The sequence below is a fragment of the Scomber scombrus genome, chromosome 23, assembly GCF_963691925.1.
Source record: "Scomber scombrus chromosome 23, fScoSco1.1, whole genome shotgun sequence".
NCBI classification, from domain to species: Eukaryota; Metazoa; Chordata; class Actinopteri; order Scombriformes; family Scombridae; genus Scomber; species Scomber scombrus.
The window spans coordinates 12523727-12545844 of record NC_084992.1 but is presented as its reverse complement, the minus strand read 5'-3'; the positions used below and the strand labels follow the sequence as shown (position 1 = coordinate 12545844).

Below are 22118 nucleotides of genomic sequence, written 5' to 3'. Positions count from 1 at the left end.
TCCCATAACTTTTTCACAGACTGTATGTGGGAAAAAAGTGTTGTAATTCTCACTATGATACATGGTCTTTGCATTAAATGTACTGAAATGTGTAAGTCGGCAAAAAAGTGTTGTCATGTTGATTGATTGATGAAATCCTCATTTGGCCTTTCGGAACAGGGTAACACTAAACTAAACTGGTGTGTCAGTAATTTCACCTCAACAGTGACAGCACAGAGCAAGCTGTGCCCTAATCAAGTATTTAGTAATGTAATATGTAATGTACTGTTATTTAATGTAATGTATTTTAATGTATTACAGTCCATATTTTCTCAATTTAAACCAATACGTTGCTTGTTTCTTTGTACAGTATTGTATGAAAAAGGCCTCTGTACCCTGGAGTCAGTGCTGAAGTGATGACCCTCAGTGTTCACTGCACAGACTAGACGTCTTGTTATAGGAGGCCAGTTCTGTCTTCTCATGATAAGCATCCACTGGTCCAGCATGTCTGGATCACCTAGAGCAAAACTTTACACAGACAAATACATGTGTAAATGTATATTAGGTTACCTCCTTCACAGATTGCTTTACATGCAAACAATACTTCATCAATTACTTCAATGTGTAGCAGGTCAATCTTTATTTTAGATAAAACAAAAGGTGGTGGACATCACAGTCCTCATAATCTGTCTGTTGCTTTGTCTACTCTTGTGGTGTTATGATTACCAAAGTAATCTGATTAAAAGTAATGTGATTACTTTTTCAAAAGTAATTTGATTACAAGTACTTTGATTACTTTTTCAAATATATATTTATTATATAATATATTTATTTATTTAGTCCACTTTTAAGTGACATTTTTTATCCACTCCTATGATTCCCACTCGTTTTGACATGATTAGAGGATTTTAGTCATGACTCCCTAGGTCTGGAGACTGGCATGGGTTTGTTTTTAGCACTGAAGCTAGTTTGCCATCAACATGCCCTGTAAAGACTGTCTGCTGCTTTCACACACTGGCAAAGAGGTTACTAACGTCAAGAAAGAAACCCGGAGGCTGTCTGTGGTAGATGGACTCACTGTCTAGTTATAGTAACAGGGTATAATGAACATGTCAGACACCCTGCTGTGGGCCAATGTCTAGCTCAACCTCCAATCCATAGGCAGCCTGGACAGAAGTGGTGTTCAGGGTGAAAGAAGGAGGATGATTTTGCCCGTTTTAAAATAAAAAGGAACAGAAGTGCATTTCATTCCCTGTTTTATCATTGTACAATGAAATTGTGTTATGTACACTGCCTAATGAGGTTTAAACATGATTGAACAAACATACGTTTAGTAACATGTTGGCTACTTTATAAAGTAAAAATGTAAACAACAACACAAATGTAAACTTGTTAAATCAAGCAGGAAATGTGAGACTTTTCTTGAGAGGCATTAATTAGGCTATCTTGTCTTTTACAACCGCATAAAATGAACTGTAAAAGCTTGTCATTGTGCGCCTGTGTAACACCGTTATCTTTAAACCACTTTAAAGAAAAAACCCTCCCGTTATAAAATCAGGCTCCTCTTAGTCCTACCTGTCCTCCTCCACCTGTCAATTTTTCCCTCCCAATTGCCGGCCGCGCTCAGCCAATCACGGTCTGCCTTGGGCTCTCCTGAAACCAATGAGGGCGCGGCTTTCGTCAGGCAACGCGATGGGATGTCGGGATAAAAACTTAGCAGTGTCGGATATAAACTTTCGGGAAGAGCAGGAGGGAGGGGACACAGGAGTGGAAGTGTATTAAACCAACAGCGAGCATGACCGACGCCGAGGCGCAGAGCGCTCCACCGTCGGAACCGGTGGAAGACAAGCCTCAGCCGGAGAGGAAAGTCATAGGTGGGTGTAGAAAGTCACCACGGTCCATTGAATTGTACTAGTGCGCGTTCCTGTGCGTCTTATGGATGAGTGCATTGTTGCAGCATAAAAGTTGACTGACATTGTCCCAGGAACATAAATCTTTTTCTCATGTGTTAACTGTGTTGGTTATCTGTTGCTCAAAGTAAAAGTTGTCATCTATTTTTATATCCATAAATGATTGTAAATCACTTGTTTGTTTGGTACCGTGGTGAGTTTCGTTTCTGGCAGCAAACAACACGTGTCAGGTGTTTTTACGCATGGGTTTTGTGGGAAGCAACTAGCCTATTTATACCAATGACGCCAATGCTTGTCCAAACCAAACATTAGTCTCAAAGCAACAGTTGAAAAGTTGGCTTAATTTGATTAATAATTCTAAAAACAAATGGACATGAATGCGTTTCAAAGTGTTTTCGCTCACCTGGAGTTTAAACAGCTTTGAGTTCAGCCTTTAATCTTAAAAAAACCGGAATGAATCAGTATTATTTGTATTTTTATGTGTCAACTGTGTGAATATATGACCTCAGTTTTCTCTTATCTGCTGCCACGCGCTCCAAGCAGGTCATGTGCACGCGCTTTCACACAGGTGCAAATCATTTCTGTGAGGGGCAAACCAACCAATTAAATGCGTTTAGGTATTTTCGTAGTTTCTCAAAGGCAACCGCTCCCCTCTTTTCTGCCTCATGAGAAGGGTAAGAGTTTTTTCTAACTTGTTTTCGACCTTAAATTTGAGGTGAAAAACACGTCGTCTTGTTTAGCAGCCCCTCCTTCATGACCTAGTGTAGACCTAGTTTCAAAGTGTTAATGATTGACCCTCAGTGCTCCCATTTCTTGTTGTTAGCAGTTCTGCCATTGAGACGAGCAAGATAAGAGCATATTGTGTTCTTTCGTTCTCTATATAAAAAAAATCATGTTTTAATTGTGTGCCACCTGTTGTTGCAGCTACCTTAGTGCAAGGCACAGTGAAATGGTTCAATGTACGTAACGGATATGGCTTCATAAACAGGTACAGTTTTCCCTTCTGAATGACCTACATCACTACAACTTCAGTACACAATCAGGCTTTTAGCAGCAATGGTTTTTAAAGTTGTGTGAGCCAAGACTGTTAGTAATCAGGTGTTGTTTCTCACAGGAATGATACCAAAGAGGATGTGTTTGTTCATCAGGTAAGTCAAGGAACATTTTCTTGACTTAGTTTTATGGAATAGTACCATCTTTTGATGCCTAATCTGTCTCCTCAGACTGCAATCAAGAAAAACAATCCTAGGAAATTCCTCCGCAGCGTGGGAGATGGGGAGGTTGTAGAGTTTGATGTGATTGAAGCAGCCAAGGTGAGAGTCATGAAGTCAATTAGACACTAATGTGATTAACACAACAAATGTAAATGTATGCTGATCTTAAATTTGCCTTTTTTGTTTTTTTTCAATAAATAAATATCCCACAGGGCTCAGAAGCAGCAAATGTGACTGGCCCTGGTGGTATTCCAGTCAAAGGTAGCCGTTACGCACCGAACAAACGCCGTTTCCGTCGACGGTTCTTCCCCCGCAACGCTCGGCCTGGTGACCAGGGCAAGCCAGCTGATGGCCAAGACCCCTCTGTTGAGGGCGAGGGCGAAGGAGAGAACGATAGCACGAGACCTCAGCAGCGCCGTCGCAGGCCCCGCAGACCACCGCAGGAGGCACAAGATGTAAGCTGACGCAGGCGGTTGAGTATAAGGGAGAAACAATCCTGTGGAGCCTAGAATGAAGCAGAAAACTTGAGGGTATTCTCATTATTAAATTGGTTTTCAAGCTTTATTCCCCCTGAGAGGAAGTTTTGAAGGGCAAAAATAAGATTCGACCACAATCTAGAGTTAAATGAGTGTAAAGCAGGACATGTTTCTGAAACTTTGGGAGAGTTAAACATTGTTAATTATCACTTTCAAAATGTGGGTGCTTGTTTTCTGTCAGGGGGAACCTGGAGAGCAACAGAATGAAGTAGCAGAAGGCAATCAAACGCAGCGACCGCCACGGCGTAGATTCTGGCGTCCTTACCGCAGGTTGACATCATCGCCTAGTTTTTTTTTTTATTGCAGTTACACAAATGCAAAGCTTATTTAATCTACTCTCTGTGCATCCGAAGGCCGTTCCGCCCACGTCCAGGTGCTGATGAGCCAACAGAGGGCCAGCAGGTAACTGCTCCAGAGGAGCCCCAGGAGCAGACAGAGGTCTCTGAAGGCCCCCAGACCAACGGAGAAGCAGCCGAGAGCCAAGACCAGAAAAAACAGCGACGCCAGTCAAGACGACGCAGGCAAAGGACTGAGACAGAGTCCTCTACCTCTAAAGTGAGTGTGGTTATTCTGTGTGGACAGCATTAAACTACATCAGTATGGTATTCATAAGTGACACAGAATCTACAGTGGACACTTTATATATTAATCTGCATATAAATTGATGTTTTATCAATGGAGAACAATTGAGAACTGACGTTTGGTGTCAGTGAGCTTTTCCTCTGGCATTTAAGATTCATATTATAAAACTTGCGTAACACAATTCTCATTCAGCACTATGATTGTGACATCATGGTTCTGATGTAGCTAATCAAGACACTGAACAGACTGACTATTTAAGCAGTGTGTAGTATTGTACTGGAGCACAGCTAGACTGTTCAAATTATAATTATAGACATGTTTGGTTTTTAAAACATTGTTTCCTTTGGGCAAATTTGCAGGTCCAAAAAGTTCAATAAAACACAAACACTGACATGTTTATACTAGAACACTTTCATGCCAAACACTGAATTATTTTTCTGCTTCTATATATTGTAGAACGATACAGAGAAGTCTGCCTCAGAGCCTGGTACCCCTCCTCCGACCTCAAAGCCAGCTGACCTGAAATCCACATCCAAATCACCAAAGTCGTCCCCCAAAACTTCTCCTAAAATGCCAAAATCCACTGAGGTAAGTTGCTGAACCAGCAATTTTTCTAACCTTCGCATGATTTCTGTATTTTGACTGGTTGTGTTGATACAATCACAAATAACTGTTTGTTTGTTTTTCTTCCCAGCAGCAGGAAGCTGCCACAACAGTCCCAGCACCAACAGAGTGACGCTTGCAAGAAAACAGTCATGTTACCCTTGGCAAGAGGTGGGATCCCACATTCAAGTGGTGCAACCCTAGGTCAGGGGGGGTGGGAGACAGGAGGGTGTAGGGTGACATGACTTGTGTTAAAGGTGCCTCACTGGCTATCTTGGAGGGCAAAGTGACGGACATAAACGGGCAGTTTGGTTAAGTTTTCTTGTGAATGGATTTAAGGTGGAGTGATAGTATTAAAGGGATAGAGAGGAGTTTTATGTCTTTCAGGACTTATGTTTGGACTGAGTCTTTTGTTTAATGCAGGGAACATTTCTGAGTGAAAGCTCAGACTCTGGGAACCTGGAATTCAGACTGAAATTATCCTTGTTTTCAGAGTTAGTCTTTATGTTTGTCTGTTTCTTAACTGTCTTTCTCCCTCTCTCAATCTCTGTCTCCCCTTGCTTTTTTTTTTTATTTCCCGTTTTTTGTTTTCGTAGGTCCAAGGGGTTGAAGGACTGGACCTATTTCAGAACACATGCACTGCTCTACCCTCCCTGCACTCCCCATCCTCCAACCCACCCTGTCTCGCTGTCATCCCTCAGGCCCCTTTCACCCCTACCCATCTTGTTTTGTGTTTAGACACAGACATTTGGAGAGGGTAGGGAATAAGGGGATACAGGTGGATTGTGGGTTGTATATTTAGAAATTTAAAAGTACATCTTTTAAAAGGGAAAAATGGGAAATTATGGATCTGCTTGGAAGCCCAGTTATTCCAATCCCCCTTTAAAAACATTTTCTTTAATTGATAAGATGGGCCACATCAAGTAGATAACTAGAGGAACCAACCTTGATTTTTATTTAACTTTTTTAATTTGGTTGAAGAGGGGAAAACCAAGCAGGTGTGAGGTCGGTGGTGCATTATGGGAGTCAGTTTAGTTCTGTTACCACCTTGATCAATTCTTAAAACCTACTCATTTTCCTCAGTTCAAGATGGATTGATGAAAAGAAACTTTATTTCTTTGTTTTACTTATTTGTGTGTGCTTTTCTTTGGAGGGGATTATGTGCAATGTCAATACTTAAAAAAACAAACAACTAATTAATAAATCATGTTTGCAAATCTCAGGATTCAGTCAATATTTCCTCATGTGTAATGATTTTGATACTGCATTTTGACTCATTGTTTTAAACTAGATTATGTTGAATATATGTTAACAATGTGCTGTTGGGGACCTTTTTTCAGTATTTACAGTACATATATTCACATCATTCATGACCACATCATCAATATTCACGCTTTTATACAAATCATAGATCCTCTCTGAACAATCTCCATACAAATATTTTAGAAGGTGGTGATACACACCAATTAAAGAACAGAGGGCAAACAGCACACCAGATGTCAGGAAAAATACACAATCTCAATGCCTGTGTGATACAAAATTAACCTACAAGATCTCCTCTTTACAAGCAGCCTTTGTGATTGCACATCTTGCCCAAGACTAGTCCAGGATATTGGGCCTCTGTTCATAAAATCAAACCCCTACTGGAGTGCATAAAGAAGACCCTCATACCATAAAACTGTATATGAAGAACCAACACACTATGTACACATGACGTAGTAAAATAGATTTTTGTTTCTTTTAAAGTAGCATTTCTGCAGGCTGTGCAATGAGTTATTCATGATCAGAAAAATACTTATTAATGGCGCTTGTCTTTACTGAAGCTGGGAACCCACAACTGAACTTTGCCTAAAACTGGCAATATTTTTAAGATACAACAATAGCAACTTCTGAGGAAAAAGTATCCACTAGTTATTTTGTAATGTAAAGAGTTAGGATTCACTTTCCAGTTAAGCCTTAGACCAGTTGGCCATTAAGATTACATCAAAATGTTGCATTTTGTTACTGTACAAATCATGATCATGTTAGGCATTTTAAAATTTGAACTGTCTCTTGCTTACGTCGAGTCGTTCCCAGCTTTAGTTAAAAAATTGTCAAGCATGCTCAACTCCATGGCTGTTTTTTTTGTTTTTTTAAACCTTCAAGCTCTGAAAACTTGTAGATTTGTAGATAAAGTGCAGGAATTCCAAAGTCTCGCCACCTCCGTCTGTCAGTATTGCAACTGAGTGCATCACCATGGAATAAAATCCTACCACACTGGCAGTTAATGCCTCAACAGTCAAAACACTTATGTGCATCTTATTCTTTAAAACTACAGAAGCCAAGTTGTAATCCACATGTTTTCCTTTGTCGAGGCTTAATTCATAATCATTAACTTTGTACTGCAGTGGCACCAGCAAAGGACAGTTGATAAATGATCCTCCACCTAAATTGTCACACACCTTTAACACTGCTTTGGCACCGCAATCTAGAAGAATACAACAATAGACCTCAATATACATGTCAGAAAATAAAACTTTGGAGTTAAGCCCTTATGCCCAGTTCACCCCAAGTGGTACTCAGTCCCATCTATGTCTGCCAGCCTGTCTTCCCTCCTTCAGGCCGGGACCCTCAGTTAATGTTTTCCTCCCCCAAGTAGTCAAGCTCAGTGCTGGGCTTGTCTAGGTCCATGTCCATATCCATCATTCCTGCTGGCGTGCGCTGGTGAAAGTTTGCTGCAATCTGGTCGAATGTCTTGCCCCGCGTCTCTGGCACCCTGAAGAATGTGAAGATAAGGAAGAAGAGGAGGAGTGCTGCGAAGATCAGGAAGACATATGGCCCACAAAGTTCCTGGAGAAGGATGGGAAGAGGTTCCAATTTAAAAAAAGCACACAAATACAAAGAGACCTAATGATAATGCTGGATGAGAAGTCAGAGGATCACCAGTTCCTACAGGTATTGTCAGGGGATTACCAAAGTCATTAGGATTCATCCTTTGGGCACCATGAATGTATTTATAAAATGTCACAGTAATCCAAGTAATTGAAACATTTGTCTAAAGTAGTGGACAGACTGACATTGCCATCCCTAGTCCCTAATTTACAGTAAAAATTGGAGCCAGCAACAAGATAATTAAATAATTGGTGAAGTGCTTTTATGATCATGCAGGACATCACTTCAGAAAAGTAAAGAAAAGTACTCACAGCAACATACTGGAAGCCCATGCCAATGATGAAGTTGGCGGTCCAGTTGGAGCAGCCGGCCACAGCCATGGCAGCCGGCCTTGGACCCTGAGAGAACAGCTCCGCAACAAAAAACCAGGGGATGGGGCCTGGGCCGACTTCAAAGAAGGCCACAAAACCAAAGATGGCCAGCATACTGATGTAGCTCATCCAAGGAATACTGTCCTGTCGGGCAGAAGAGAACAAAAAATTCAGAAGTTTATAGAAACTGGGAATCATCTGTAATAGTACAAAACATCTGCATCTTTTTTAGGAGACTGACCAGTAAGGCAAGAGCCGTGGTCATAATGATGGCACAGATGCACATCCCACCCAGCCCTAGCATGTGGAGCGTCCGCCGTCCCATCCTCTCTATCAGAAAGAGCTGTTGATCGGAGGGCAACAGGTTAGCAAAGTGGAGTTATCCTGTTTTAATTTAACAAATGATTCAGAGATACGTTATCATACAACTTCACTGAGGATGGATCGAAATATTGATTCTAAAAGTATAATTTCTCAATGAGCAGCAAAATAACTGAGTAGTAAAACTTCATGTTTGTTGACCCATTTAGTGACATTGAAACATCTTGACCTGCCAAATCAGTCTTGGCCTATTTGTGATGCTGTGATGTTGGGTGACCAACCTCCTCTGTTATCTTACTTGCAATTTGATAACAAGGTTAAACAGTGATAGACACACTTTGGTACATAACAGAACTGTAATCTTTTTTTTTTTTTTTTTTAAACTATGTGTAAAAAGATTGAACACTGCCTGAGTAATTAAATTATTTTACATGAAAGGACAAGCACATCAAAGAGCCAAGTGGACAGCATGTTGGTTTGATTACTGACCGAGACCACAGTGAAGGCACAGTTCACTACGCCAGCTCCTATGGTGGCATAGACTGGACTCTGGACTCCTGCCTTCATGAAGATACTGGTGGAGTAGTAGAAAATCTGGCCAGAAGGGTAAACAGGATTAGTTATGTCAATATTATTCTGCACTGACTTTTTTTTTAAAGATTTCCTTTTTTGGGGTTCCTGTAAGGTGTACTGATGTCATTAGATGTTCATACAATGATGCAGAAATAGCTCCAACTCACTGCATTGACCCCAGACAGCTGCTGGGAGAGCTGCAGCAGGATGGAAATGATGATTGGCTGGCGGTACAGCGGAGAACGGAAGAGTTCTGGAATGGAGACCTTCCTCTCCATGTCCATCCTCCTCTTCTCCTCTTTCATCTCTGCCAGCATGTCCCCCACCTCCAGCCGACCAGTCAGCCTCCTGAGGCCTGCGAATGGGAGGGATGGGATGTGAGGAGCCAGAATCAAGATATACTGTAGTAAAGTGTGTAGCTGAATGATATACTGCAGGTATGTTCTAGTATTCTTACTGTTTGAGAACCACTTTGAATTTTAGACTCATGAAGTGAGGACTAATCTCTATGAAGGGCACAGAGAGGCTCTAATTTGTTAAGAGGGGTATCTTAAGATCTTACAAAACACATGTTCTAGTACTTTCAGCTCTATAAATGTTACATAAGGTGACCCAAGAGTGCATAAGTACAAATAGAAAGATACTGTAGTAGGTAGTAGATATTGCAGCGATTAGACAGTGTTGTAAATGTGACTGTTGCAGGTGAGATTGTGGGTGAGTAGGGGTTTTTCTTCTTATTTATTATAGCCATTTTAACGTCTAAGGGGTTAGTTCACCCCTAAATTGAAATGGGTCCATACTGGTTTGTAGAACTAACAAAATAAAAAGTTTGATCCAAACTCATCTCAGCCTCAGTCATATTTTACAGCTACAAAAAGATTGTGAAAGTGTTAAAAGAATGTCTCCATTTGTAACGGGAAATAAATGGAAATAAGTAGACATAATGACGTGGACATTGGACTTGTGGACCTTCTGTATGAGCTGTTTGGTGAAATGTTTAACCATCCCTTAGATTCCAGTCACATAGATTAGATTAGTTAGCTTTAACCTTACTAAATAAACAACAAAATAACATCATGTTTCAGGAGATTACATCAATAGCTCCCTTTTTATTTCAGAGATTCTGTGTTTGCCATCTGAGGTTGATTAAAAGTAAAAGCTAATTTAAAGACAAGACACCTCATTCAATCATATCTCTTTTCAGTCAAAAAATAATGTCAACATGTTTTTAGATAGACTGTTAATAGTTTTGTATTATCAGAATTTGAAAAGAAGGGTCAGTAGCACTTGTGTTGCAGGATGACAGAACGCCACGTTATTGCTTAATGCAAGATTTGATTTCCTGTATCAAATTAAGAACTCAAGCTACGTAGACTTGAAATTGAATTAATGCAAAACTAAGAGGTACCATCATGAAATTTCCCCTTTTTGGTCTCTAATTTCTTCTTGATGGAGATCACAGGATGTTGTAGTACAAAAAAAAACTCAGTCCGGTTTTAAAGACCAATCTGGAGTACTTTGGCCGCACTCACCACTCTTGGCGTGGTGCTCCTGGCAGCGAACGATGTAGAGGAATCGGGGGCTCTCAGGGCAGAAAGGCAGAAGAACCATCTGAAGTACAGTCGGGACAACAGTTAAACCCATCAGGACGGGCCACAACTCCTCACTGCCCAATAAAGACTCCAAACCGAGGATCTACCCAGGAAGAGGAAACAGGTACAACAGAAGGAAAATAATTTAAAAGTTCATATAAAACACATGAAGAAAAAACTAATACAAATTAATAATATAAAACATAAAACACTTATCCTTGTTGCTATAATAGAACATGGGGAAAAATAAGTTGGTTGCAAAGCTTCAAGAAGAATACGTTTAATAAATCTAGGTATTTTTTAATACAGAGTTTCATGGGTTAAGGACAGGATAACAGACAATGAAAAAAGAAGAAGAAGAAGAAGAAGAAAAAGAAGAAGAAGAAAGTTCTGACCCATCTTGAGATGTTTTTTCAATAATTGCTGCAAGTTTTGAGGATCCAGAATCATGTATGCTTTTGAGAAATGGCATCATGGTTTTCATGTCAAATAAAAGTGCTAATGTTTTTTATGTTAATCTCAGTCCTTTTACAGATATAAAGAGTTAATAAAAGGTTTAGCACCAACATCACACTGTGCTATTGTACCTGTGCTATGAGAATACCAGTGACTATAGCCATTTGATGCAGTGTGCCCAGTGCCCCTCGCAGACTGGTAGGAGCAATCTCACCCACATACATCGGTGTCAAGCTTGATGCTAACCCTGCAGAGAGAGAAAAACTGTATGAAATTATTGACTGCGAGATAGCAAAAAGTAGCTGCAATGCAGTCCATGCAGGTATGTTTAACCTGCACGTAAAAAACATTTCAAGATGTAATCCGATAAACTCTCAATCATTCGAGAACCGCAACCTTTGAAATTTAAAATTTGTCAAATAAATCATGATAACAGAAAAGTGCAGATCTTACCGCAGAAGGCACCAATGATGAAACGGCCGAGGATCATCATCTCAAAGGACCTGCAGAGCTTGGCCAGCCCCATCAGACTTCCTCCAATGAAGGCGAACAAGTTATTAATGAGCATTGCTTTCCTCCTGGAAAAACACAAACAAGGTATCGCTGGAGTCATTCACTTCTCAGATGTTACATATCCTCACTTTTTTCATGAAAGTTACATGTGATTTTTTTTTTTTTTTAATCTGGCATTGACAAACACTCTATTCTATATATCTACTATTATGTTTTCATTAATAGAAAAACAGCCATTCTTATAAAATCACTGCAGCATTTAATCATGGTCAACATGACTGCCCGTAATGTAAGTGTTAGGACAACACAAAGCTTTTACAGACAGATGAAAGATGTAAAATTGATCAACAAAGCACTAAAAAGACACATTTTAATATTTGAAAGATGAACATTATTAACAGATTTGACTTAAGTGTTTGCCTGTAGTTAGTCGTACAGTCTACACAAAGATCCTTTTGATGTGCACACCGTGGGTTACACATCATAAATCTGGGACATTTTAACCTCCAGAGGGCAGTGTCATACTGTAACACTGAAGATGGTTACTCAATGACTGAAAACAGAAGCATTTCTTTCTTTATAAAATGTAAAATGTTGCAAAAGGCACAAATAGAATAGAAAAGTTGATGCAGGGAGATAAGGTTAGCAAATATTTTATAGTGACTAACCATTGAGGGAAACCTTATTGTTTGTGGCAGACTTTTCCTCCTATGTTCACATCTGTTATTTTAAACTGGAGTGTCACCCAAACAGTCAGAGCTACTGTTAAAGAGCAAGTCTTTGTGCACAGGAGACTCGAGTTGCATCTAAATCGCTTTGACCTCAGAGGTCGTAGCAGCTCCCTCTGTCTTTAATGCTGCTTTTTTTCAGAGGACCTTGTCCTGAGTGCACCCATGATGTGCCCAATCCAGCCCCCACCGCTCTACAGCCAAGATCCCCTTTTAGTCAGTAGATGTGGGCCATAGTCCAGTTTGCATCCCAGCTCAGGTTACAGCGGGAAATTGGGTTGGTGTGTAACATCCTGGGTAGAGTTTCCCCCTGAATGGCCGAGACTACACGACAGGATCCATTTTATTTGCCAGTTGCTGAGGTGATTCCCATGTGACAGTCCATTTACCTTTTTTTTTCTAACAGTAAAATGTCTGCTTTGTCCTCGTTCTGTGTTTCTGCACATGTCAATTGGACTGTGACATAATGCATGTGCAGTTTATAAGGGCTGGATTCTCATAACTGCCTCCTCAAAGACTTAATGGATGAAGCCTCCCCTTACATTATGTTGAAACAAAATAGAGATGTATGTATATAATCCCTTACATAAGATCAGTGGTGCCCAAAATTATTTATTTTTGTCTGCAGTTGCACATGTTGTATGCGATATGACCAAATTGACCAAAAAGTAATTATCTGAGAATTCTTTGTAGCCCAAAAGATAAAATATTATTAACAGTTAAAAAGAAAAAAAGCTTAGATGAACTTTAACCCTCCTGTTGTCCTCGAGTCAAGGAGGGAAGGGAGGAAGAAGGAAGGAAAGGAGGGAGGGAGGGAGGGAGGAAGGAAGGAAGAAAGTAAAGGAAGAAGGAAGGGAGGAAGGAAGAAGGAAGGAAAGGAGGGCGGAAGGAAGGAAGGAAAGGAGGGAGGAAGGAAGGAAGGAAGGGAGGAAAGGAAAGAAGTAAGGAAAGGAAGGAAGGACGGAGGAAAGAAGGAAGGAAGGTAGGAGGGAGGGAGAAAGGAAAAGAGGAAGGAAGGAAGGGAGGAAAGAAGGAAGGGAGGAAAGGAAAGAAGGAAGGGAGGAATGAAAGGAAAGGAAGGAAGGACATAGGAAAGAAGGAAGGAAGGAAGGTAGGAGGGAGGGAGGAAAGAAGGAAGAAGGGAGGGAGGGAGAAAGGAAAAGAGGAAGGAAGGAAAGAAGGACAGAGGAAAGAAGGAAGGGAGGAAGGAAGGAAGGAAAGTAAGAGAGAAGGAGGGAGGGAGGAAGGACAGATGGAAGGAAGGAAGGAAGGAAGGAAAGAAGGAACAGTCAAAACAGACAGGGTCAAATTGACCCGGGAGGATGACACAAAGGTTAATTTGAAAAAAAAACAAAAGAAATATTTAGTGTAGCACATTTTTTGACTTTCCTATCCTGTAAATTGTCTCACAATACTGGATTAATCTGGTTATCCCTTTGGGGGATCCTGACACCCCCGGTACTGAACCACATAAGACTCCTAAAATGTTCTGTTGTTTGGTTGAAATGTTTTGTTCAACTGGAAACAAGATGAATGAGTACATTTCTGATTCTGACTATGCAAAAACACATTGTAGGATAGATTTCAGATTGTTATAAGATCATTCTTTTCAGTGGGCAACAGTAAAGTGTTCAAACATCCACACCTGAAGCTAAAATTTCACATTCAAAATATTATTAATCATCTGAGGCCTGGTGCGTCTCATATCAGAGCGTTTCAAAGCTTGTGTTCATGCACCAGATAGGTTCCAGTGGAAAATACTTAAACCGGGGTGTGTGACATCCTACCTGCCCAGCCACTCGGAAATGAACCCCACACAGAAAGAGGAGAGCATGCCTCCAATGGAAAAGATGGCCACAGACAGGGACCAGAGGGAGGTGAGGGTCCCTGTGGGGATAGGCACTCCATACCGGTGCACCCATGTTGCATTATAGTCAGCCTCAATGATCTGCATTAAAAAGTGTGAGATATGTTGAGGTTACTTTTAAACGTGTTTAAAAAGAGCTATTATAAGAAACCCACCACACAAAAAAATAAAAAAGACAAATACCCTTAAAGAACTCAAAAAAACTCATTTATCTTTTCAAATCAGAGGGCGAGTTCATTTTCAGCAACATCTCTAAATGTAACACATCCTATTGATGAGTATTGAACTTTACTTTTTTAATTTACTTTTACTCAGTACTTTTATGTACATACCAAAACATGTAAGTAAAATATGTTGAAGTAGAGTATTTAAAGCTGTCAAGCACTGAAAGCTGGCATTTAATGTCTGATCCAATGTGTATGGTTCTCTTAAAAGATGGTTTCAAAGGAAAATATCAATCATCCTCTATCATATCGGCTCTAATATTGATGATAATATTTAATGTAAAAAACAACTGAATATGCGTATTGTGCACAGTGCATAAATGAAGATAGCAATATTCAGTGTATCAAAAAAACCAATACTATAGTTTTTCTGCTACAATATAGTCGTTTTTCTATAGTAACGGCCAACAAAGAATCTTAAAATGTCATGCAGACAGTTCAGCATACAGCAGAGTTCAGCTTCTGGTTTTAGTGTCACTGTGAAACTATGTCAGCTGAGTCATGTTTGGCGTTGAGCGTCAAGATGATGCCAAAATACCAGCAGCCGAGTCAGAAACATCTCACCTGACTTAACTTGACTGTAAACACTTTACGACACGCCAAGCAACAGTGTTTAGCTGTTTTGCCTTGCATTTCTGCATTGACATACATTTTTCAGACCTGATAAAAGAGTACGACACGTGCAGTACATACTGTTGGCCTATAGCCATAAATCACCTTGATATATTTCTCACATGCGGTACTCAAGCATGCCTCCATACGGGAAGACCAGATGTGGCTGCAATATGAGGAGCAACGTTTTATGGTCAGAGCAAGTCAGGTTTTCAGAATCATGTGCCTTCGTCTATATATAAATTTACATATACATACAGTGAGTATATATACACGTACAGTATATACAGTGTTTAATGACTTCTTATATGTGTTCAGGAGCATGTTGAAGATCATATAACCTCCTGCTTCCTCATAAACCAGAGAGAAATACCCTTTCTTTCCCACTACATCAGACATGCCCCCTTTAATGCCCTCTTTTTGTCTATGGGTCAGTGACGTTTTTTTGTGCCCATGTGGTATGGCTTATGGCAAAAATGTCTAAGTGGTGTAACCATAAAAACTTTGAACCAAATAATTAAACTTACTTAAAGATGCTAAATTCTCAATAAAACACCATATCAACTAGTTTAGCATGATCTTAGATTATAACTTTTTTTTATATTAAATGAAGGTAATGGAATACAATTGTTCTAAATATATAATTTAATCTGGCGAATAGTATTATTTGTATAAGTACTCTTAAATACACTGTAGGTGGATAAAACCTTTAATATTCATCATTCTTTTGTGGTTACACCATTTGACATGTTCAGGAGCATTCAGTCTTACTTTTGGTAACAAATGGTCCAAATGTAATTTCAAATAACACCAACAAAAATACAAAATATATATTTTAACAATCCTGTTGCTGCTTTTAAGACAATTTTTTACTTATACTTTTGAATTGCTTATCTTTGCCAACCCTTATTTGTCGTTGACCCTACCCATCAGGCAGAGCTTCTATTTCCCACACCTGGGGTTGTTCCCCTGTTCCAAGTTTACATTTTTTGACGCAGCACTGCAAGATGTTGTGTCCTTAAACATGCCGCCTTCTAAAATTCTGAAATAACAGACTTTGGTTAACGTTTGCTTACGTGCGTAGGTGTAAGGCCTCTGCATTTTACTTTTGCAATCATTTTAAAACGCCTCTTTTTTTGTTGGAGATTGGCACGTGCCGATATTATTGGCTGGTTTTGAAGATTATCTTTTCGTGAACAATCTTACCTTCTGAGGTGCATTGATGACACCGATGTTGTACCCAAACTCCAGAGATCCCAGTACAGCGGTGAAGACTGAGAGAGCAAGGGTTCCTGTCACTGTCTGGAGTAGGAACACACACACACACACACACACACACACACACACACACACACACACACAGTTAGCAAAGAGAAGTGAACAACGCATTAAAAACAACACAATTTTCAGGACAGTGAGTCATCTGAGAATAGTTTGTATAAAGGTAACAGTGGCAGATCATTAGAGAGCTTAGGTCGACAACTGAGACACACACACACACACACACACACACACACAAACACACAGACAGATGCACACACACACACACACACACACACACACACACACACACACACACACACACACACACACACACACACACACACACACACATAGCCCAGTAATATCAACTATATATAACTCTGATCCTGATGAGAGACATTCTGTTTAGTATTGTCAGTGACTTCACTGGCTACTTTACTGCTGACGCTCATCTGAACTTTTACTTCCCTCCAGTTTCCCATCAGACCCCACAGGCACCTGTCTCCACGGTGACAGACAGGACGACCTTGGGGAGCTGCAGTCTTCCCCTCAAACATATTGTGTTAAAGCCATTTCATAACTGGCAGATTAGTCACCTAGCATTAAGATAATAAAGTCATGCAAACTGAAAATCGATTCTTACAGTGATTTCATAGTTATTTAGTGTTTTTTATGCTTTTGGAGGACTTCTGTCTACAAGCTTGTGGCCTATGAACTCTTTCAAGACCTGCTGTATGAAAAGAAAAGACAGCACCACTGTGGTGATAACAAGGCTTCCTGATGATGATTAATGAAGTGGGTCTTTTACCTGACAGCAGAAATATGAAGCAATTTTCAGATTTTTAAGTGATGTTTGACAATAAATATGAGTGGAGAAATGTTTTAAAGGATAAAATAGACACTACACACTTGGCTTATGCTTACTATTTGGATAATGTACATTATATGATTACAAAACATCTACAAGAAAGTATTTTGTATACATTTAGCTTCCCATTGTATTTTTTTCTATTCTACTCAAAGGAATCATTTAACAAAGTTTGTTTCAGTCTGTAACACTTTGACTCGACCTTGCTGTGTTGAGTCTCACAATAAGGGCTGTTTAGTATTCATGCAGCAAAACAAAAGGGTGTGTGTTTGTGAATGTGCACGCATATGTGCACGTGTCCTTGCAGAAAAGGTAAAACATCAGAATCAGCCTGTTAAGTTATGCTCTGTTGCACTCCACGTTAACTGCATTTCATGAACAATTCCTCGTGGCTAAATGTGAAGTTAAGTCTGTACCTGCTGTTAACAAATTGTAAGATACAATAGAAATATGGCCCTCTGTTATATGTTGCAGCTTTCAGAAGCAGGTACACATTCAGTCAGTACAACACAAGCAGCATTTTATCAGCATTCATTTCATATTTACAGTTTTGTTAATACAATATTCAAGTCTTTTTGTGGTATATGTTCTTTTTTTTTTTTTTAAGTTTGCACTAAAAGGGAAAGCTTGTTGAATGTGTTTGCTTTTGCCTTGTTTGAGTTTCATGCTTACTGGATTTATTTTACATTGAAGCCAAAATGTCTCAGCTTCTCCCACATCCCTGAAACCTGCCCTGATACAGAGAGTCCACGCAGACAGTCTCCTGTTTATTGGCAATGAAAGCAGCTTCATTAACTTTTTTGTTGGTGGCATCACATTAATATACCAGTTTCTCTCGTTTCAAAGAAATGTTGACAATAAGCTGTCCACAATCAGAAGAATGACACTTAAAACAGACACCCACATCCATCTGGCCTGGAAATTATTTATTTATTTTTATCTGAAGGGATCAGAAGTCATTGTTTATGAGTGCACTGAAAAGGAACCAGTCAAGCTAGATGGCCTAACAAACCCACAACACAAAGCTATGACCTGTAAACTCAAATATTTGCATGGTCAAGGTCAATGCTAATGCTCAGGAACGAAATAAGGGCCAAGGCCCGTTTAGACAAGGGCTGAAGTTAATGTATCTCGTGCTGAAACTGACGCATCTACTGTGTTTACTGGTTGCTGCAAAGGACATTATTATAGAATACTGTTATTATATGTTGTTCATTATATTAAACTCTGGATAAAGTGTGATACAGGCAATTGTTGAATATATTTTAAACTTTTTTTTGCTGTTTCTCTCAGAGTATTTTGGTGAACGACGGAGATACCCTCGTGCGTAAAATCGCTACAAAAAAAATACGCACCAGGAAAAGAAATGCGCACGGAGAAACATAAAAGCTACTTTAACACATAACAATGGGTCACAGCACATTTGAGAATAAAAAAAGCAACCACAGCCACATTTATAAGAAGTGTAAAGAAAAATAAATTACCTCCCCCCCGAGTTGCTGAAACCCGGCCGGCATGATTTTGACAGCTGTACCCAGTAGCAGTTGGTGACAGATGCGCCAAAAGGAGACACGTGAAACTCCCCCAGAAGGGCAACAAGCCCCGACTTAAACCTTTAGCACTTCTTTAGCACTTTAGAAGAAGTATAATCCAAAAGAGAGGCTCAAGGTGATTAAACTGGAGCGTCCGGTGCTGCAGGGTGTTCTCCCTTCTTTGAAGTTTGTGTTGTGTCCCTTCAGCTGGGATAGAGCGACACCCGCACATCCAAGCGCACGCCCCTCTCCGTATCCAGAGGGGAGGGGAAGGGAGGAGAGAGGAGGAGGAGGGGGGTGAGGCTGCAGCTCAAGAGAGGCCCTGTAGGATGATCTTGAGGTCTCGCAACAGAGGTCGAGAAGCAAGCAGGAAGCTCCTTTGACCTTAACTACCATTGGTTGGAGGCAATAGGAGAGAGCATGTGTGCAGGAAAAAGAGCTGGCATCACAAGGCCTGGGGGGTGGGGGTCTTTGAGACAAGGGGGTCTGGCTTTTATTTTGGGGCAAAGAGATGAGGCACATGAGTGCTATAGGTGCTCTAGATGTGATTACAGTTGAAGATTCTTTTTTAAATTAGCAAGAGCTTATCTGGAGCTAATGAGCAGAAGGTTTGCTGAAAGCCAAATGTGGTTCCAATTTTATGAGCTCTGTTACATTATGTGTGTTGCCCTTTTCAAAAATAATAAACCCTCTTGTGTGGATACAAAAAAAGAGGGACATTTGAACAACCCCACAACAAGAGTCTCACCCTTTTCCTCGCTCAGTGAGGTGCACGACTTGCAGCAACAACTTCTCTGTTGCACCAGCTATAAAAGGTAAAATAATGGAGGTTACATAGTTTCACAGGTGCTGGACCTCAGACGAACCCAAGAGTCAGAGTCTGCCATCACCACCAGCACCTCCAGCTATGACTCAACATTTCTTATGGGCAGCAAAGAGGGGCTCGTCTCTGTCACTCTGGTTGCCATTGTCTGTCTTCCCAGCATCCATAAATCCATTTCTATTTCAGAGTGCATGCCAAAGGGGTCATCCACAAGAGCTCACCCCGTTTCACACAAACCCTCCCCCCCCCCCGTTGCACACAACAAAGCCTAATCTTGCTCCACCAGGCAACAGGTGGACCCTAAATTTAGACTGTGCCACCTGAGTTAGCAGTGTAGGTGTGGCCTGGGGAAGTTTGGAAATGAGTGTGATAATGTGACCGAGGAGGAGATTAGGGGGTGTGCTGTGGGAGGGTCACTGCAGGCGGGAAATTTACAGGTCGGCCAAGAGCGTCAGTGGAAAGATATATGCTCTAGATCTCTCAATAAAATCATTCGAGCCCACCCCTTGCAGACACACCCCCACCTCACGCCACTCTCCCCTGGGAGCTGGCCACCTTTGCCTTTGCCTTTTCATTCCCTCATGCGCACATTGAGAAAGAAGAGGACAACCTGACACCTCTCAACCAAAGCCAGGGGCCCCAAGCATGTGTGTGTGAGTATGTGACTCTGACTAAATGCAGAGAAACTTTACACCATCAGAACAGTGGCGTAGAGCCCCAACCAACATAGTTTGGGGGGTTCATGTACGTAACCAAGGGGTAGACAGAGATGATAGTATTACATTTCCAAAAAGTATCACATGAATTCATACAGAGAGAGCCAAGAACAATGTTAGAACTAGACGTACAGACTTACAAAAAGATATAAATAAGCGTGCACTCATAGCTTTTTAAACCAGCATTATTTCACAGTGCAAAATGTCACCTGTGTTGTCAAAAGCCGAACTGGAGATGCCAGCAGGTGCGTGCTTTACTGTTATCTGGAACAAAAAGTCACACCACCACACTGACGCACACCGTGTGACTGCCCCATCTCATGATGAGAAACAATCAGTGTAAATACTGTTCCTCCTTCTCATGACCGTGTGTGTGTGTGTGTGTATGTGTATGTGTGTATGTGTGTGTGTGTGTGCGTGTTTTATGTGTGGTTTCGGGGGAGAAGGGGGTCAGCTGGTTCAAAATCATGCCACAGTAAACTGAGTCGTGTGATGGTTGGCAGGTGTTGTACTGAATGGTCACTCTCGGTGTGTGACAGGCAATGACAACCACACCACATTTCTTTATCCAGTGGTCTGCTGGGAGAAAAATTATGACTTTGAAAAAACTCAGAAACAAACATCAGTGATAATAGGGTCTTTGTATAGTTAACATGTAGGAATGTTAAGTTTATTTTACATTGTGAGAAAAATGTCAAATCTCTCAACAAATCATCAAGCTTCTCCAAAAATGATATGGGACCTGATACAGAACATAATTTGGAAAAACTATAAAAATTGTGTTTAACTATATATAATTGAGCGTGATTTCACAAATTTAACATGCATTCACTTTTTAAAGTTCCTACATGGACCAAATAAAAATGCGGGCAAAGCATTAAATCTCAACAAGTATCTTTATTTAAATAATTATTAAAGAGATATTCTTCAAACTTAAACTACAAAGCAAAAAACTTAAAGGAATAGATTGATAGTTTGATAAATATTCTTATTGCAGAGGATTAGATGAAAATATTAATACCGCTGGAGCAACCGCCAGCAGCCAGTTAGCTTAGCTTAGCATACAGATTGGAAACAGGTTGAAACAGCTAACTTGGCTCTGCCTGAAGGTAAAACAAATAAATAAATACATAAATTAATAATCAGGCACATAACGTCCACTAAAATGTCAACTTGTTACTACATACTTATGGATTTTTCTAGCATTCAATCAGAGCCAGGCTAGCTTTCTCCCTGTTAAGCTAAGCTAATGAGCTGCTGGCAGTGGTAACATCACTGTGTCCAAAAAGTACTTTAACTACTATTATAAACAGCTGTGTAATGTTTCTAACATATTCAATGGAGTAACTGTAAAGTATAACTAACTCACCTTTCTAACTGTATATAATTTTAACCATTTACTTTAGATTTTATTCTACCACAATCGGCAAAAGGACACTATTGTCTGTCATTGCCAGCCACCCTTTTCTTTTCACTGTAAACATGCGTTGCTGATTTTGCAGGAGTATTAGCTAGCTTCATATTAACCATATGAAAGTGTTATTAATCTTCTCACCCAGCCCTTTGCAAGAAAATGACTAAAGACAGTTTGCAAAATGTCATACTTTTCCGCTAATTCTGCAAAGCTACGAATTCTAATGAACCTTTTAGTGCTTATCATCCCACGTCCAATGAAGTGGGACTATAAGGCCCGAGCCTACTCCCTGCAGTGTTTCTCCCTGCTCAAAGTGTGGGAAGCTGCAATAAAAGGAACATTTTAATATTTGGTTAATAATAACAGTTAATAACAGTTAAGACTTTTCTGTTTATTATAACATGTAGATTCTATACGCAGCATATACACAAAAAACGTATACACTGAGAAAGACACAAGAAACCCTACTAATAAATATCAGCCACTGTAGACTGGCCTGACCAGACACAATATGCAATTAATATTAAAATACACACACTGTAGCCTATAA

The 22118-nt window shown here is 40.2% G+C and overlaps 2 protein-coding genes across 4 annotated transcripts; one reads left to right on the top strand and one right to left on the bottom strand.

The window, feature by feature from the left end:
• The first annotated feature begins 1677 nt into the window (after positions 1 to 1677).
• Positions 1678 to 6046, top strand: LOC134006114 (Y-box-binding protein 2-A-like). Of its 3 annotated transcripts, none has more exons than XM_062445198.1 (10): positions 1678 to 1853; positions 2814 to 2877; positions 3004 to 3037; positions 3113 to 3202; positions 3316 to 3558; positions 3821 to 3909; positions 3993 to 4194; positions 4678 to 4809; positions 4919 to 4995; positions 5421 to 6046. In XM_062445198.1, the coding sequence occupies exons 1-9, from the start codon at positions 1775 to 1777 to the stop codon at positions 4955 to 4957; spliced, it is 972 nt and encodes a 323-aa protein (XP_062301182.1). In that variant the 5' UTR covers positions 1678 to 1774; the 3' UTR covers positions 4958 to 4995; positions 5421 to 6046. The 3 variants fall into 3 exon arrangements, with proteins under 3 accessions (XP_062301182.1, XP_062301181.1, XP_062301180.1); XM_062445197.1 differs by having other exon boundaries at positions 4916 to 4995; XM_062445196.1 differs by having other exon boundaries at positions 4916 to 6046.
• Positions 6047 to 6205: 159 nt separating this feature from the next.
• On the bottom strand, positions 6206 to 18600 carry LOC134006113 (solute carrier family 2, facilitated glucose transporter member 4-like). Its single transcript, XM_062445195.1, has 11 exons — positions 18568 to 18600; positions 16159 to 16254; positions 14037 to 14197; positions 11462 to 11586; positions 11140 to 11255; positions 10493 to 10655; positions 9128 to 9315; positions 8877 to 8981; positions 8308 to 8409; positions 8007 to 8210; positions 6206 to 7653 (listed from the first exon to the last, which is right to left on the bottom strand). The coding sequence occupies exons 1-11, from the start codon at positions 18598 to 18600 to the stop codon at positions 7435 to 7437; spliced, it is 1512 nt and encodes a 503-aa protein (XP_062301179.1). The 3' UTR covers positions 6206 to 7434.
• Between the last annotated feature and the right edge of the window lie 3518 nt (positions 18601 to 22118).